General features: G+C 53.5%; 1 protein-coding gene across 1 annotated transcript in view; it reads right to left on the bottom strand.

The window, feature by feature from the left end:
- The window catches only part of Nectin1 (nectin cell adhesion molecule 1), a 63,186-nt gene extending 50,694 nt beyond the window's left edge, over positions 1 to 12,492 (bottom strand). Inside the window, exon 1 of the mRNA XM_031343024.1 lies at positions 11,511 to 12,492. Coding sequence (XP_031198884.1) covers positions 11,511 to 11,589 — 79 coding nt within the window. The 5' untranslated portion in view covers positions 11,590 to 12,492. The remainder of the gene's footprint in view (positions 1 to 11,510) is intronic.
- Positions 12,493 to 15,163: the final 2,671 nt, after the last annotated feature.

Here is a 15,163-nt window from a genome sequence, read left to right as displayed (position 1 = left end):
AAAAAAAAAAGAAAAAGAAAAAGAAGGAGACCAAATGGCCCAAAGAGCCACTGGGTGACCATCTCAAGTGTGGAAAAACCTCTAAGGACGCACGGCTGCCCCCAGCTTGGAGGAGGAATCTCTTGACAGAACAGTGTATCACTTTTGCTAGGGAAGCATGTCTTCTTTTGGAGACTGAACCTTCCTCTCTAGCCTGAGGGTCCTTAGGTAAAGAGCTAATAATAAATGGCCATGATATATCAGACTCAGCTCTCAGTTGCTTCCCCTTTTAAACTCTCCATCCCCAACTTAACAGTTAAGGGAACCCATGTTTAGAGATCATCTGGCATCGATCCACAAGCCAACACAGGTCACTCATAAAATCTTGAGACCAAAATAACCTGTGGGTTCAGTGTTGAGAGGAAAAACAGTGAAACAAATTGTTTGTGATCCTATAGACAAAACAATTATGTAAGTGACCTCTGTGTGTCTGTGATACTGGGGGTGGGAGAGCAGATCCTGGCTGGGAGTCAGCATCTCTGGCCACCTTGCCTCCAGTAGCCGGGCTCTGCACCAGCAGCAGAAGCTGGGTGAGAGGCCTTGGTCCATGAGAAAGGCAAGCATCTAGCCAGGAGCACGCATGCACCCGCGCGCGCGCGCGCACACACACACACACACACACACACACACACACATGCACGCGCGCGCACGCGCGCACACACACAGCCATAAACCTCCCTAGTACACACTTAGAGGACATAAAAACACTTGTGAAGAACACACATAAACCACACAGATTATTACCACGATGCAAACTGCATCCGCAGTGCTGAGGGGATAGGATAATGGAGTGATAGGGGGCGGACAGGGTAATAGGAGCTACTGCCTGGAATGATGTGTCCATGCAGAGCTTGGGGTGGGGTGGGTACGGAGACTTCCCAGCTATCCTTGCGGCAGTAGCACTGTGAGGTGGGCGCCAAGGACTGTCACTGCCTTCCCCCCTTTATCAACCCTGCTTCTCTTCAGCACAGACGCAGGCCCATTATCTGCCTCCTGGGAGGGCCGGGAAGGGTGCTGCAGCAGGGACAGAGGAGGGAGCAGGGGGTAGGGCCTGTCGCCTAAGTTCCCCTAAAGGCCCATCCATCAAGCCATCGGAGATAATCAGTGCTCAGCTGGTTCAGGACACTGATGACTCTCTGGGCACCACAGACACAAAGAATAAATTTAGGAAGGGGCTGTGTAGGAGGTATCTGGGTAGCAGGGCTGCTGCCCTGCCTGGGAAGGGAGAGAAGACCCATCCATCATTCTGAGAGATGCAGCAATCTAGGCCAATGAGATGGCGATGCTTCGGGGCGGGGGTGGCGGGCAGTAATAATAAAATCATCTCGTGCATGGTGTGGCTCCTCCGTCAGTATCTTATTTACACTTGGGGGATGCCTGTCCCTGCCTGGGCTCCAGCTGAGATCCCAAAGATGCTGCAGAATTCAGCCATGCAAACCCCTAGGAAGCTCTGGGTAGGGGGGCCCTTTGTGATCCACTGGATAATCTCTGGGTTGTGGGGAGGATTCAAGCAGGTCCTAAGCTTGCTTCTTCTAGGGACTTTCAAGCAGATCCCAGTCTAGGGAATCCAGAGCATGGCTCCGGCTGGTGTCTGGGCCACAGGGGCCACATCGTGATTCAAGCTAATGGAGCATGGACAATCAGAGGGTCTGGGAGGAATTTCTCTTTGGCTTCGGAGCTGATCAGATGACTCTGTTTCAGCCCAGCTAACTTCCTAATTAAGCCAGTGGAGCTGTGAGGCCAGAGTCCACTGGGTGACCTGTAGGGTCATGGGTGCCAGGAAAAGCTCCAGCTCTGGGTGACCCTGAGAGGGTAATACGTTATACTCTGTGCAGGGGCCATGGTTAGTTGCTAGCCATAATACAGAGAAAGCTCTGATTTTTTTTTTTTCTGCACCCGGGACTGTCTCTGCTGGGCTCATTTTCTATCCTACTGCGTGCACACTGCTGCACGGCCGAGGATCCCAGGCCCCAGCAGCACATGGCCTCCTCTCCATCTCCTGGTCCCCAGCCTCCCTGGGGCAGAGGAAGCACTGGCCCTTTCATCCCAAGGGATCAAAGCTTCCTACAAAGGTGAACACCCTCAATCCACCCCAGTAGAGGCCCCTCCCTTTCCATCTTTTGGGATCTCTAGGAGACAGCAAGAGAGATCATAACCTTCCAGAAGTCTAGGATGAGCTCTGGACTCACCCAACCCAGGAACCTTGATACCTACTGACAGTAGGTCTTGGCAAGTTCTCTCAGAGGAGCCACTGCCCTGCTTCTTCTTCTTTTTTTTTTTTTTTCCTTGAGACAGGGTTTCTCTGTATAGCCCTGGCTGTCCTGGAACTCACTCTGTAGACCAGGCTGGCTTCGAACTCAGAAATCCGCCTGCCTCCGCCTCCCAAGTGCTGGGATTAAAGGCGTGCGCCACCACCGCCCGGCTACTGCCCTGCTTCTTGTGTCTGCATGGAGCAAGGCAGGAGGCCCCTACGATGCCACGGGTAATGTGTAGATTCAGGAAGAAAGAACGATAACATCATATCTATTCCATTCCAGCCCAGCCAATGAACATTCCCGAGGCCCAGGAAGGGTAGGGACACAAGCAGGGGCAGGAGGGGGCAGGAATGCACTAACTGCACTTATAAAACTTCTAATGTAGCCAAAGGACGTCACAGGAATAGCACCAGGACTCTTGAAGATACAATGCTCCGAGGCCATACAACCACAGAACCAGGCTATGAGGGGATCCTCAAATGGATACAGATGTAAGCAGTACAGTGCTATGAACAGGGGTTGAACTGATCTTAACATACTGTCTTGTGAATACTCCAGGCTTAGCAAACAGGCTTCTCTAGCCTTTGCCCACAACACCCTGGAAGAGAAGTTTAGCCAAGTGGAAATATTGGGTCTGACTTCCTAGACCTGAACTTTGGCTCTGCCACTCATCAGCCCAAGTGGCCACAGGCAAGTCACCTAACCTGTCTGGGCCTTGTCTTTCCATATATAAAAACAGGCAAACCACATCTATCATGAACATCCCATGTGATCTGCGGTGGTCATTAAGTTATTAAATGACGCTGCCAACAGTCTGGCACCCAAGATCTCTGAATGCAAGTTTGCTTTCACCATCCTTAGTATTCATGCGCCTTTGCATCCATGTAGCATGTATAGGGCTGGCTCTGTGTTAGGCCATTGGATAACCAAGCCCTATGAGGAATGGCATTCTCAGCCTTGTGAAGAAGATAAATCCCAGGCTCAAAGAACTACCGATGAGGTACAGGAAGGCTTCAAGATGAGAAAAGTTGCCAGGAGGTGGTGGCGCATGCCTTTAATCCCAGCACTTGGGAGGCAGAGGCAGGCGGATTTCTGAGTTCGAGGCTAGCCTGGTCTACAGAGTGAGTTCCAGGCCAGCCAGGGCTACATAGAGAAACCCTGTCTCGAAAAACCAAAAAAAAAAAAAAAAAAAAAAAAAAAAGTTATCTTCTTCAGCCAGAGGGCAGACTACAAAGGCTTCATGATGCTACTGGCTCAGATCTAGTATTTAGAATCAGTACTTAAAGGAAATAGTGGACAGTGTGCAGGAACAGCATGTGCAAAGGCACTGGAGTGGCAAAGACACTTGGTACAAACTGAGGAGTGTGCAGTGTGCAGACAAGGGCAGTGAGAGATGGCAGGGACGGAACAGCTATCATATGATCCTGGGCTTGTGAGTGTCCTTCTCAGGTGTATCCTGGGAATGTGGGCACACCAGAGGCAGGAGGCAGGGTCAGAGGCAAGCCAGGAGCTACAGTAGCAGCCTCACCAAGGAGATACTACCATCAGAGCAGGCAGCAGTGTCTAGGGCCGGCCTGGCCCTGAGGCACCTTCTCTAACACTCTTATCTAAGCAGTTGATTGGGAGGGGGGGTGACACCTGAGGTGTAGCTCAGAGACAGAGAAGGGAACCACCTCCCCATCCCAGTGTCATTTATATACCAGAGATGACTAGAAGGGACTCCCAAGGAATGCCCTGGAAGCCCACTTTCCTCACTGCAGAGTTGACTGTGTTTGCCCAAACAGATCAAACTCCAGTGACTCACTGGGCGGCCATGCCAGTTCACCTGCCAATGCATGGGCTCCCCTGTATGACCGACCCCCTTATTGGTGTAGGTAGGGCAGATCAGGGAGCCTGAGTGTGCTCACACCAGTTATTTAAGTTTGGCCTGCATTTTCCCAATAAGCCTGAGGCACTAAGAAGCATCTTGTTTGTTTTTCATTGTGACATCCACGGAGCCATGCTGGTGTTCTGGTATGCTGGGTTTCAGGCAAGAAGTCTAACACAGAAGCAGAGGCTACAGGCAGAACAAAGTTTGGACCAGGTGCTAGAGCCTACTGTGAAACAAGTCCATCTTTTGGGAGCAAGAACTCCAAAGGTAGACTATGGGTCCCTACCAGTTACTATGGTCATGGTACCCAACTCTAGGGAGGAGGTGCCACATGAAGTCCTGCCAAGGCTACGAGGTGGTTCTTGGTAGCAGCTAGCTCTTTCTTTTAGCCCTGGATGAGACCCCAGTTAGAGATGTGACTTTAGCCACAGGGTCTCTAAATCCCTATCCTCTGCTTTTAGGATGGAATACAGGTCCAAGATTTAGGCCATAGCCAATGAGGACTCCTGGTTCTAACTCCCCTTGTATGTTCCTGTCCCTAAGGGCCCTCCTCCATGCAATGATGATGGCTGGAGCCTATAGTCAGCTCCTTTCAGAGAACAGCCTAGAAAGGAGCTGGGTCTACACCCCTGTAGGCAGGGGCAGAACTGAGAGTCTAGTTGGTTTCCAGCTTTGAGATGCATGCATTCCAGAACTCTGGACAGATGGCCTCCATTTAAGACCATTGATTGACCTCAGTCTCGCAATGGGACAGTCTTGTGCCCATGGCCAACGGCCCATTCTGCTTCCTGGACCACGCCTGCAGCTGGGTCCCAAAGGAGCCACAAGCCAGCGGAACTAATGTCCTCTAATGAGATTCGGGCCAGAGTGGTCAGGCGGGTTTTATTGTGTGTGGCTGGGTAATGAGACTCCTCATAAACTAGGAGTGATTTGGGGTCTGTGCAGACTCGAGGTGGCAGAGGTTCCTGGGTGAGGGAGCTGACTCAAGGTGCCAAATTGTATCTCCAAACCCCTCTTGGGTGCTCCATCCACCCATGATGCTTTCTGGGCTCTTGTGTTCTCCCTGATCCAAGCCCACACCCTGTCCTGGTGTGCCCATGCCCTGGGGCTCCACGCTCACACCTCAGGGCCCTGCCCTTGTCTCAGCCCACATTCCCAGGGGAGCATTCTCTCCCTGTTCCCTCACTGCACCACTGCTGGGCATACCCTGTGCCAGCCTGGGCTCTGTAGGCATCTCCAGCAGCACTCTGTATTTTCCACTCACTCCTTCCCTCCCCCAGGAGCTGCAAGACAGGGAGAGTGGAAGCTGGTGGGGACTGACAATGCCTGTATCATACTCACAATGATGGCCTGGCTCAATCTTTCTGTGTGCGCCCATCCCAGCTGTTTTCTCCCTTCTGGTCTAAAGGATTTACCCTCAGAAGCCCTGGTGTCTAGTATGGCCACATGGGACAGGCAATAATCACCAAGCTAAGATTCATTTTCCTCATCTGTAAAAGGGGAACAATATTAATCCTAAATACAACTCATGTGAATTCTGGCTGAAACCCTGAGAGAAGAATGGTACTGGTCTTGGGTTCTATCTGCATTATTTTCATGACAATGTAGTGGAAGTGTTCAACTGGCAACAGGAGATAAGATAGAGAAGTAGGCAACCCCAGGAAGGACTCTCTTTACCTGGCCTCTACCACCTCAACAGAAGCTGTTGCCTGCCCTCCTCACAGATGTAGGTAGAAGTTTGAAGAAAAGCAGGGGCAGAGAGTCCCAGGCTCTCCATGCCAGGCCCTGGTGGCTGCCTCTGCAAACACTCCAGATGGGCAATGGCGGGTGCCCCAGCTGGGCTGCATCCAGGGAGCAACGCGGGTGCCTGGAAAGCCCTGAGTGACAAGCTGCAGAACAAAGCCTGCCCAGCACCTGCTGCCTGTGCAGCACTCGGCCTCCACAGGACTGGCCTGGGCAGGTATCTTAAGCCAGTCAGGCTATCCGAGTCCTCCCACCGTGCCAACAGCTCCCAGGTGGCTGTAGCATCATGTCCAAATAGGGGCAGGGACTTACTCCCATAGTACCAGGTTGGAGAAAAAGGAAGTGAAGCTGGCAATGAACAGGCAGCTAAGCGGCTGCTTCTCAAAAGAGCGTAAAGGTGGTACTACCCAATGAGCAGACACAGGGGGCGGGGTCATTCAGAGGAAAGACATGGGATGAGAGCCCAGGCCCTTCATTCATTTTGTGTCATCACGTGCTAGCCTTGAGTTAAGAACGTTTCATTTGTCATTCTCCATCTCATCTGGAAATCTGGGATAGCGCATCAACGGAGTTCCATTTTGCAGATAGGAAAACTGAGGCTCATGCCACAGCTCTGCTAAGGTTTCTCAACTAGTCATCAGTAGAGCTGGAATTCCAACCTAGCTTACCCAGTTTTACTAGGCTGGGCCACTAAGATGAGGTGAGCAGCTGGAGAGAAGGACAGCTAAGCAACCTGCTTCTCTGACCTCGACTTGGAGACTGAGAAAGACACAGCTCCCATGCCCTACCCCTGAAGAGTAAAAACCTCTAAGCTCCCCCTTCTGCCCTTCCCAGGATAAGGATTACCTACCCATTGCCCTGAAGACCCTATTCTCGGCTATCACAAAATCTGTGTCTGCTTGGGTATCTTCTGTTATACTGGGTTCACCTCTACTTGGGGAAGGTTCAATGTTCTGACAGCGTGTCTGACAGCTTCACGTTTCTTCATTTTCCTCTTCTTCCAGGTCCATTAGGTGTGTGGAGCTTAGAGGGTTAACTGGATGTAGGGGTGTTATCTCCAGCTCAGGGCATTCCCTCTGCAAGGTGATCCGCTTGGATCTTAAGTTACCCCCTGCACCAGGCAGCACATCTGCTGTTGGCTCTGCAGGCCTGCTCTCTATGGAGTGATATTGGCAGCACAGGGGGATACATGCCTGCTAGGCTTAGGCGAGGAGACTAAGCTCCTGAGACTGCTGCTTCCCTATCCTTTGTCCCTTGCTGCCACCTCCTTTTCTAATGAGTAGGCTCTCTCCTGCTGCCCAAGACTAGGATCCTATCAGGTACATTCATTATGCTGACCTGGCCACCCACTTGGCTCTATAGGCTTCCTATAGGGGCTTCCTATAGGGGGCCAAAGCTCTTGCTCCTGCTTTTTAAAAGAGGACAGTGTGGTACCTAACTGAACTTCCAAAATTCCTTTTCCTAAGTGCCCATGCAGGAACCAAAGGTACCTGAGGAGGAAATGGAAACCTGTGTTCCTTGGCCCCACCAGACTTTTCAGGATCTTTTGAGCCTATGGAGCAGGCTCCAGCATTGCTCCTTGGCCAAGGAGACAACAGAAGATGGACAGAGAGGTGTTGTCAAGGTCTTGTGCTCCTCTCAGCAAGGATTTAGTAGAAAACCAAGGACAGAGAAGCATAGTTTCCTATGCCCCAAAGGACTAGGATCCAGCAGCTTTTACTGGAGTGGGCTGGCTTTGCTAGCTCTTAAGCAAACCCTGGGTCTCCTCCCCAAATCACCCTCAAGTCACTGACATGGTCATAGGCGTCCTCATGGCTCAAAACCACCCGTGCAACCCTTCTGAATGCCGTAAAGAATCAGTTATGTGTGAACAAGCATTTGGTACTTATAGCTCCAGGTCCATGGTAATCTGCAAATAGGAGTATATACACTCACTCATTCTAGTTCCTGCAGATCTGTACTTGTAACAGTGAAATTGTAGATGACCAGCACCATCACACAAAGCCCTGGGCACATACGTAATACACCCACGCTAGACCAAAGGCAAGTCTGTCAGAAGTGTTAGAGGCTAAGTTCCACAACTGCCTATACTGCCCATTCTCACCTGGTGTGCTGGCTAATGTTCAAAGTTAAAAAAAAAGAAAGAAAGAAAAAGAAAAAAGAAAAAAAAAAGCCCAACAGGTGACTTCATAGATACCTCTCTGACCCTTCTTCAGTCAGGAGGTGTTCAATTTGCCAAGTTAACCAGGAAAGATACAATCAGAAGAGTCGAAGCTATAGTCACACCTCCCTTGGGTGTTTTCTATTTGTGCTGAACAATGAACATTAGTCAGCTGCTAAACAATGGCAGCATCATAGATGCAGCAATGGGAGTCGACCCTCTGGCCCTCCATCCCGGCCCACTGGCTCAGCTGTGGTCACAGCCATGCTGGCAGCCTACAACTGGGTCCACAGGCAGCCCAGGCGATCTCCCAGGAGGACTCATTGTGTAGAGCCAAGTGGCCGAGGAAGGAACTGGCAACCTACAAATGGTCCCAGCCTGCATTAGGGAACCACTGACTACATGTCCCACAGGCATACTTGGCTAGGTTCAGAAGCCATCCTCTGGGCCACTCAGCCAGGCCTGCTGGGCCCAAGCTCTGGAGTGTCTAGCTTTCCTTCCTGCCTTGACAGTTAGGCCTTGGATCTGACTCAGAAGAAGCTCTCCACAAGGCTTCCTAATAGGCCTAGAGATGGTCATGTTTTTACAGTGCAAGCCCCACGTCAGAAGAATAGGTTCGGTTACAATGCTTGGCCCAGTAAGCCGGAGCCCTCCATGTTTGTGAGAAACAGGGAAGAGGAAAAGAACCCAATAGCTTGGATCTGGGGGCTTTAAAGGAAAGCACTAGGAATGGGTGCTGTGCACAGGCAGCTTAAAAGTGATGAAGGCTGTGGCCTGGCAGGTCTTTGCATGGTGAGCTTGACACCTAGGGTGTGGGGTTTCTTTCTAGACCAAAGGTGTGGGGAAGCCAATTAGAGAGGGTGTGGCAAAGGTGGGACACTTACTTCCCAGACTTCCTTTTCTGGCTTCCATCCCTCTGTGGGTAACACTGACCCTCTCCTCTAAGTGAGCACCCTGGATGGACTCATCTGTCATCCCAGGAGACAAAGCCGAAGCTCCTGGGCCCTTCCTACCCTGCCTGTACTGTCTGTCATCTAGAAATGTATTTCGAGAGCCGCGTTGGCCGTGTTATAAAGTCAGGAGCCATCACACACACTGGGGGGCTCCTGCCTCCCCACTTCCCCAGGGCTCCCTGCCACAACCCAGAAACCCCAGGAGAGAGCGAGCAGACTGGCAAATCCCCAGAGAAGGGCAAGGGCAGAAAGAAGCTGAGGAAGGGGGAGGGAGGGACACAGAGGGGACGGGTTGCCAACGGGGCCTCCTAGCTTTCTCAGTCCAAGGATCCACCTGCTTTTGGCCACCGTGGACCTCAGGAAGCAAGTAGAGGAGGCGGCAGGTATGAAGAAGCAGGTTCCATCTAAGAGTCCAGGAACTTTGGCTGCCTCAGCTGTACCCGTCCACCGGTCGTGGTCAGCGGCAGAGCACTTATTAAATATCTCTTGGCTGTGATTCCATTCTGGGCATCCTAGCCTCTCGGTTGGGTTTTTGGTGGGGTGTATCTGTTTTGAGCCAGGTGAGTGTCACCTCTCTGTCTCCACCTCTTGTGTGGGTGGAGTACAATGGGTCTCTAAACCCCCCTCCCCCAATGGAATTAACCTGCTCCAACCCAAAACTGGAGAAGCCCGAGCACCAGATAGAATGTGCTGAGCTTATCCTTCCTCAAACCCTCTGGCCCTTTGTCCATCCCCGGATTAGCTTAACCCTTAACGTGCTAGGAATCCTTAGGGCTCAAGTGGCTTACTCTGGGTTCCGGGAAGAGTTAGGGATTTAAAAGGTGTTCTGAAGTTCAGCCTATGCTGACCACATAAAATCAGAGGCTGAGTTTCTGTGTGCACTGCGTTTAATAACACTGTCAGCAAGAAAGTAGATGAACGGCTCTCACTCTCACCCAGACCACACTGGCTGTGGGTTCAGCATGTCCCTGTGAAGTGGAAAGGGATGTGGAGTGTCCCTTCCTGGGACACCCAAGAGGGGAGCACTCCACATTGGCCTAGGTACCCCCCTGTACCAAATTGCTTTCCTGACATCCACCACTGATGGAGAGATGCAGTGCCCCAGCACAGAGAAGGCTGGCAGGAAAAGGAGGCAGTAAGGGAAGCACAGGAGGCCAGGCTCTTACCTTTCAGGAGTGAGCCCAAGCTACACCTGGACAGTCAGGCCTACCTCTCCCTAACAAACTGCCGGGCAAGCCTGCAGAATCACAGTGGCTGGGAATCCAATATTCTTAATCCAGGAGGCTCTGTCTGTATTCCAGTCCCCTATTTTGCTACCCCAAGTTGACGATCACGAATTACCTTCAAGCTTCTGCTAGCCTTCCAAGACCCCATCTTATCCCAGAGCTTGTCTCAGGTTTCTTTACAGGGGAGGGGGGTAATTGGCTAGAGAGATACTTTCCCCCACTTTGACCCAAATCAGTGTCCTGCTGGTAGCCTAGTTGCTTCCCCAGGGACACAAAGGGTTAAATCCAGGCGAGGGGACTCGGTAGGATTTGCCTCCTAAACGCATTTTCCAGTTCATTCCCCAGCACAATATGCCTGGGCCGTCCTAGCCTCCGCCCGCCCCCACCCCATCCGTCAGAATAGGCCAATATGGGCCACCCCAGGGTCGGACGCGGAGTTAACCCCTCTTCTGCCGGCAGCTCACACCTCGAGGAAAGACACGCGGGACACCCTCGGGGCCTCTCGGGAAAGTGGGTCATGCGGCCACCTGGCTGGCATGAAGCCCGTGGAGCTTCCTCCTGGGAGAGCCCTCCGTTTTAGAAGTGGAGTTCCAAAGACAGAGCCCATCCCCGCGCAAGGCCGGGAGTTTGCGATCCCCAGGCGGCCCGACCTCACCCTCCAGAAAAGGAACCGCAGGTGAGTAAGAAGCTGCCTGTACCGCAGGAGCAGGTTCCGATCGCCCGCTGTGGGGCGATGTGGGGCAGGAGGGGGCCCCCATGAGCCCGAAACCATCTGACAAGAGGCCGCCAAAAGAAATGAAGTCCTCCCCGCAACCCGCCACTCTCCAAGCCCACCAGCTAGGAGACTGACGCCCTCCCCCTGGGGCTGTTGTCTCATACCCCAAGCCCGTGATTACGGTGATTATTTTGCATTTATGTAACGCGCAGTGTTTCCAAACTGCTTCTCGAGCTGAGAACTGGTTATTAAATAAATAGAACCCTATTACATATTATTATTTTTGTGAAGAACTGAGCAGAGAAAGTGCTTTCTTGCTACATAGAGACGTGCATCCGATTGCTTCCCTGCAGGGCAGGCTGTTGGGCTTCTCAACCCCTTTCTCTACGGTGCCACCTCCTGCCCCCCCTTATCCAAGCGTGACCCAACTTTTCTGGCTCCGTTCGCTCCCTACAACCCGTAGTCTTGCCCATCATCCAGCTCCAAGTCCCGGGGAGGTTCTAGTTGGATGGGGGGGTTATGGAGGGAGGCAGAGGCAATCGCCTTACCTGGGAGGAAGAAGGCGGTCAAGCCGAGAGCGAGTCCCCACCAGCGTCCAGCGGCGCCCGCAAGCCCCATCCGAGCCATCGGGGGGCAGAGGTCCGGCGAAAGGGCTGCCAGGAGGGCGCTCCTCGCGCTCCAGAAACCAGCCTGGAAGACGAGGGCGGATCGCTGGCAGTCGGTGGGCGCTCGGAGGATCCAGGTCAGCCGCAGCCGTCGGTCGGGGCGGGGTGGGCTGGGTGGGATCCGCGCGGCTGCAATCCGGGCCCCGGCTGCCGCCGGCTCAGAGCCTCGGCAGATGCCCGCAGTAAGTTGCTCGAGTCATGCCCCCTTCGCCTCCTCCGCTCTCCTCCTCGCCCCGGTCCCCGCCCTCTTCTTCCACGCAAAGCCGGGCTGGGGAGAGGGACCCACCCCCGGCGCGCCCGGCTACCGGGCTAGCGCGGCGCAGGCTCCGGGCCCTGGGAGCGCTCACACCCTCCCGCTCGGCTCCAACTTGCAGGCGTCCATGGCCGGCTGTTCTCCGAGGGTGGCCGGGCGGTGCGGAGGGCTCGGGGCCCAGGCGGTGGTGTGCGGCTACGGCGGCCAGCTGCCCGTGGGGCTTGGGGCTGCACGGTCTCGGAGGAGCAAGGGGAGCGAGCCGGGTGCGCCACGGGTCCCCACCGCCGCCGATGCGCTCGGTGCGGGCGATCCGCAACAATGTGGAGCTGCCCCGGTGCCGAGGCGAGCCGCGCTCTCTCCTCTCCCTCTCTTTCTCTCACTCGCCGATCCAGCCTCTCACCCGCTCTCCCGTGATGTCAGCCCGGGGGGAGGGGTTAGCATTAACCCCCTCCTGGCTCCCACGCGCCCGGCCCAGCCCTGGCCCGGCCTCCGCCCGCGCGGCCGCACCTCCCAGTCCTAAGCAGCTGTAGCTGCGAGCGTGGACGTGGGGTTCGGTTCAGGGCCCCTCGCTAGCGAAATGCCCCTTGGGTTGCCGTTCGGTGGTGGAAAGGGCCGGAGGGCGGGCTGCCCTCCTCGTTCGCTGACAAAGGGAGGCAGTGACCCCTAGCGGCCGGCAAGGGGGAGAAGCTGCTCGGTAGGGGTGGAGTTAAGATGAGGAGGGGGGCTGCCGTAGGGATCCGTGTGAACACTGGATCTGGCATTGTCCGAGCTCCGAGGGCTTTTCCAAATCTCTGGTCCAACCCTGGGACCATTTCGCAGATGAAGAAACAAAGGCCCAGAGGAAGGCGTGGAGCGTGGTCCTGGGCAGAGAGAGGCAGAGCACAGCCTAGAACTCAGCTGCTGAAGCTTCTGCTCCCCGAGATCTGGACACCAGACGGAAGTAGCTTTGCGGAGGACCAACCGCGAAAGCTGTGAAGAGCGGAGGCAAGACATTAGTGGGTGAGATCAGGGCACTCAGGTTTCTAGTGGAACTTCTTTTCTAATCCTCATTGCCTTCAGGGGGTCCTTGTCCCGAAGCTGAAGCAACCTGCTTTCCCCGAAGAGCGACAAACCAAGTCAGATCCCATTGCCTACACCTCGTTTCTGAGTGGTTTGCGGGATTCCCGCGAAAGTGGCCCATCCAGTCGGTGTCCCAGAACGGCCAGGACTCTCCGCCCCATCCTGTTCGCCACCCACCACATCCGGGTGGCTTCTTGCCAAGGTGACTGAGCCCGAGGGGCCCTTAGCAGCCTGAAGCCTGCACCTTCTGTCCCCATCCTTGGACTATGAGAGGCAGACAGACAGGGTTTCCAAGTCAAGAGAGCTGAACTCTCTCTTCAGAGGTTGAGCGAACTACAACCCCTTTGCCCTTTGCTCTTAGCCCAGCCCCAAGGGCACAGAGGCATAGGGAAGCAGCCAAATTCTGATAAAATGTAAATTTTCCTTTCGGAGAGTGGGAGGAGCAGGACCATGGAGGAGAGTGACAGTTTCCCTCCGTTGGGCTCAATGGGCTCAGCCTCCTAAGGACTCCCAGGGACGCTCACTCTATCCTTTTATGCTTCACACGTGTAACTCAGGACAGACTTTTTACCACACTACTGCCAGACTTGGGAATGCATTGTGCGGTCTCATAGTTGGTCCTTGCCCCACAGGAGCTGGGTCTAGTGAGGGCTAGAGGTGGGGGGGCGGTGAGGCAGGAGAAGAGACACAGAAACAAATTCTGAAGAATCATTTACCACGGCACAGCACGGTGTGGGTTTCCAGGTTCGCGACAAAACGCATCTAGGTTAGCCTGGGCTGGGAGGGACCTGAAAGGCTTCTGTGGTAAGGGAGCAACAGGGGCTGACTGGAGGTGTCTGTCAGACACAGACTGTCCCTCAAGAAACTGGATTTAAGATAGGGGTCAGCACAGGGAAAACTTTGAAAGTGAGCAACAGCTAGGGTATTAGGGAATGGGCTCATAAATAATTGGCCCTAACTCTGCCTGAGCTTGAGGTAAGGTCAAGCCTGAAATCAGACTCATGCCAGGTAGCCACAGGAGGGTCTTAATCCAGTGGATGCTCTGTCAAGTTAAGCAAGTTGGTGGCCAGGCTGGCAGCCAGGAATCTCCATCTGGCTGACAAGTGTTTTTAAGCTTGCCCAAGCCAAAATGAGTTTGTTTTTGTTTTTGCTTGTGGCTAGCATGTCATAGGAGCTGCGCGGTTGTGTACGAGAAGGTAATTCCAGATACACCAAGTTCTGTCAATGCTGTGGTCTCTTAACCTTCTCCACACTTGATGAGCATTCCTGCATCTGTTATTACAAGGACATCCAAAACCAGGGATAGTGGCATCTACCTTTGAGGCAGAGGCAGGAAGATCTCTAAGTTCTAGGCCACCCCGGTCTACAAAGTGAGTTTCAGGACAGCCGGAGATACACAGAAAAACCCAGTCTTGAAAACAAACAAAAATACAAGGCATCCAAAAGAAGGTGTGTCTCTTCAGGAGGGTCGTGGCTGCCCGAGTGTGCAGAATATGCAGGCAAGTGGCTGAGGCAGTGTGGCTATACTGTTGTCAGCTATAAAGATGCAGGAAGGAGGCTTGAAGAGGTGATAGTTAGCTACTGCCCTTGAGGATGGGTCAGATTTAACCCAGAGAGGCAGAAGAGAGAACCTCAGGAAGATGGTACTATTTGTGCCAGAAAGTAGGTAAGGGCTCTGTTTTGTTTTCCAGTATGAGGACCTGTGAGAGAGGGGCAGGAAGGAGCAACAGGGTTGCAAAAGATCAGAAAGATTTCCTTTGCTGATAGGAAGGAAAATAAGACCAGACATCAGGAGAGACAGGCTGTGGTTTCCCACCCCATGGTCTCTCTGTGTAGCCCTGGCTCTCCTGGAACTCACTCTATAGACCATACTGGCCTCAGAAAATGCCTGCCTCTGCCTTGTGAGTGCTGGGATTAAAGGTGTGTGCACCATCGACAACTCCCTGTGGTCCCAGTCCTTAAGCTAGGCGCGCCAGTGTCATGTTTGCTTCTTCTAGCTTAACTGTCATGTTCCAGCTTGAAAGCAAACCTCATGTTTCTACTGGGCAATGGCCCACACCCCTAATCCCAGCACTCACGAGGCAGAGGCAGGCTGATTTCTGAGTTGGAGGACAGCCTGGTCTACAGAGCAAGTTCCAGGACAGCTAGGGCCACACAGAGAAACCCTGTCTCAAAAAGACCAACCAACCAACCAAACAAACAAACCCAAACCAACTGGCCAAAA

Source organism: Mastomys coucha, unplaced genomic scaffold (assembly GCF_008632895.1).
Source record: "Mastomys coucha isolate ucsf_1 unplaced genomic scaffold, UCSF_Mcou_1 pScaffold23, whole genome shotgun sequence".
Taxonomy (NCBI): Eukaryota; Metazoa; Chordata; class Mammalia; order Rodentia; family Muridae; genus Mastomys; species Mastomys coucha.
The sequence above is the reverse complement of the archived record's forward strand: the minus strand, read 5'-3'. Positions and strand labels throughout refer to the sequence as shown.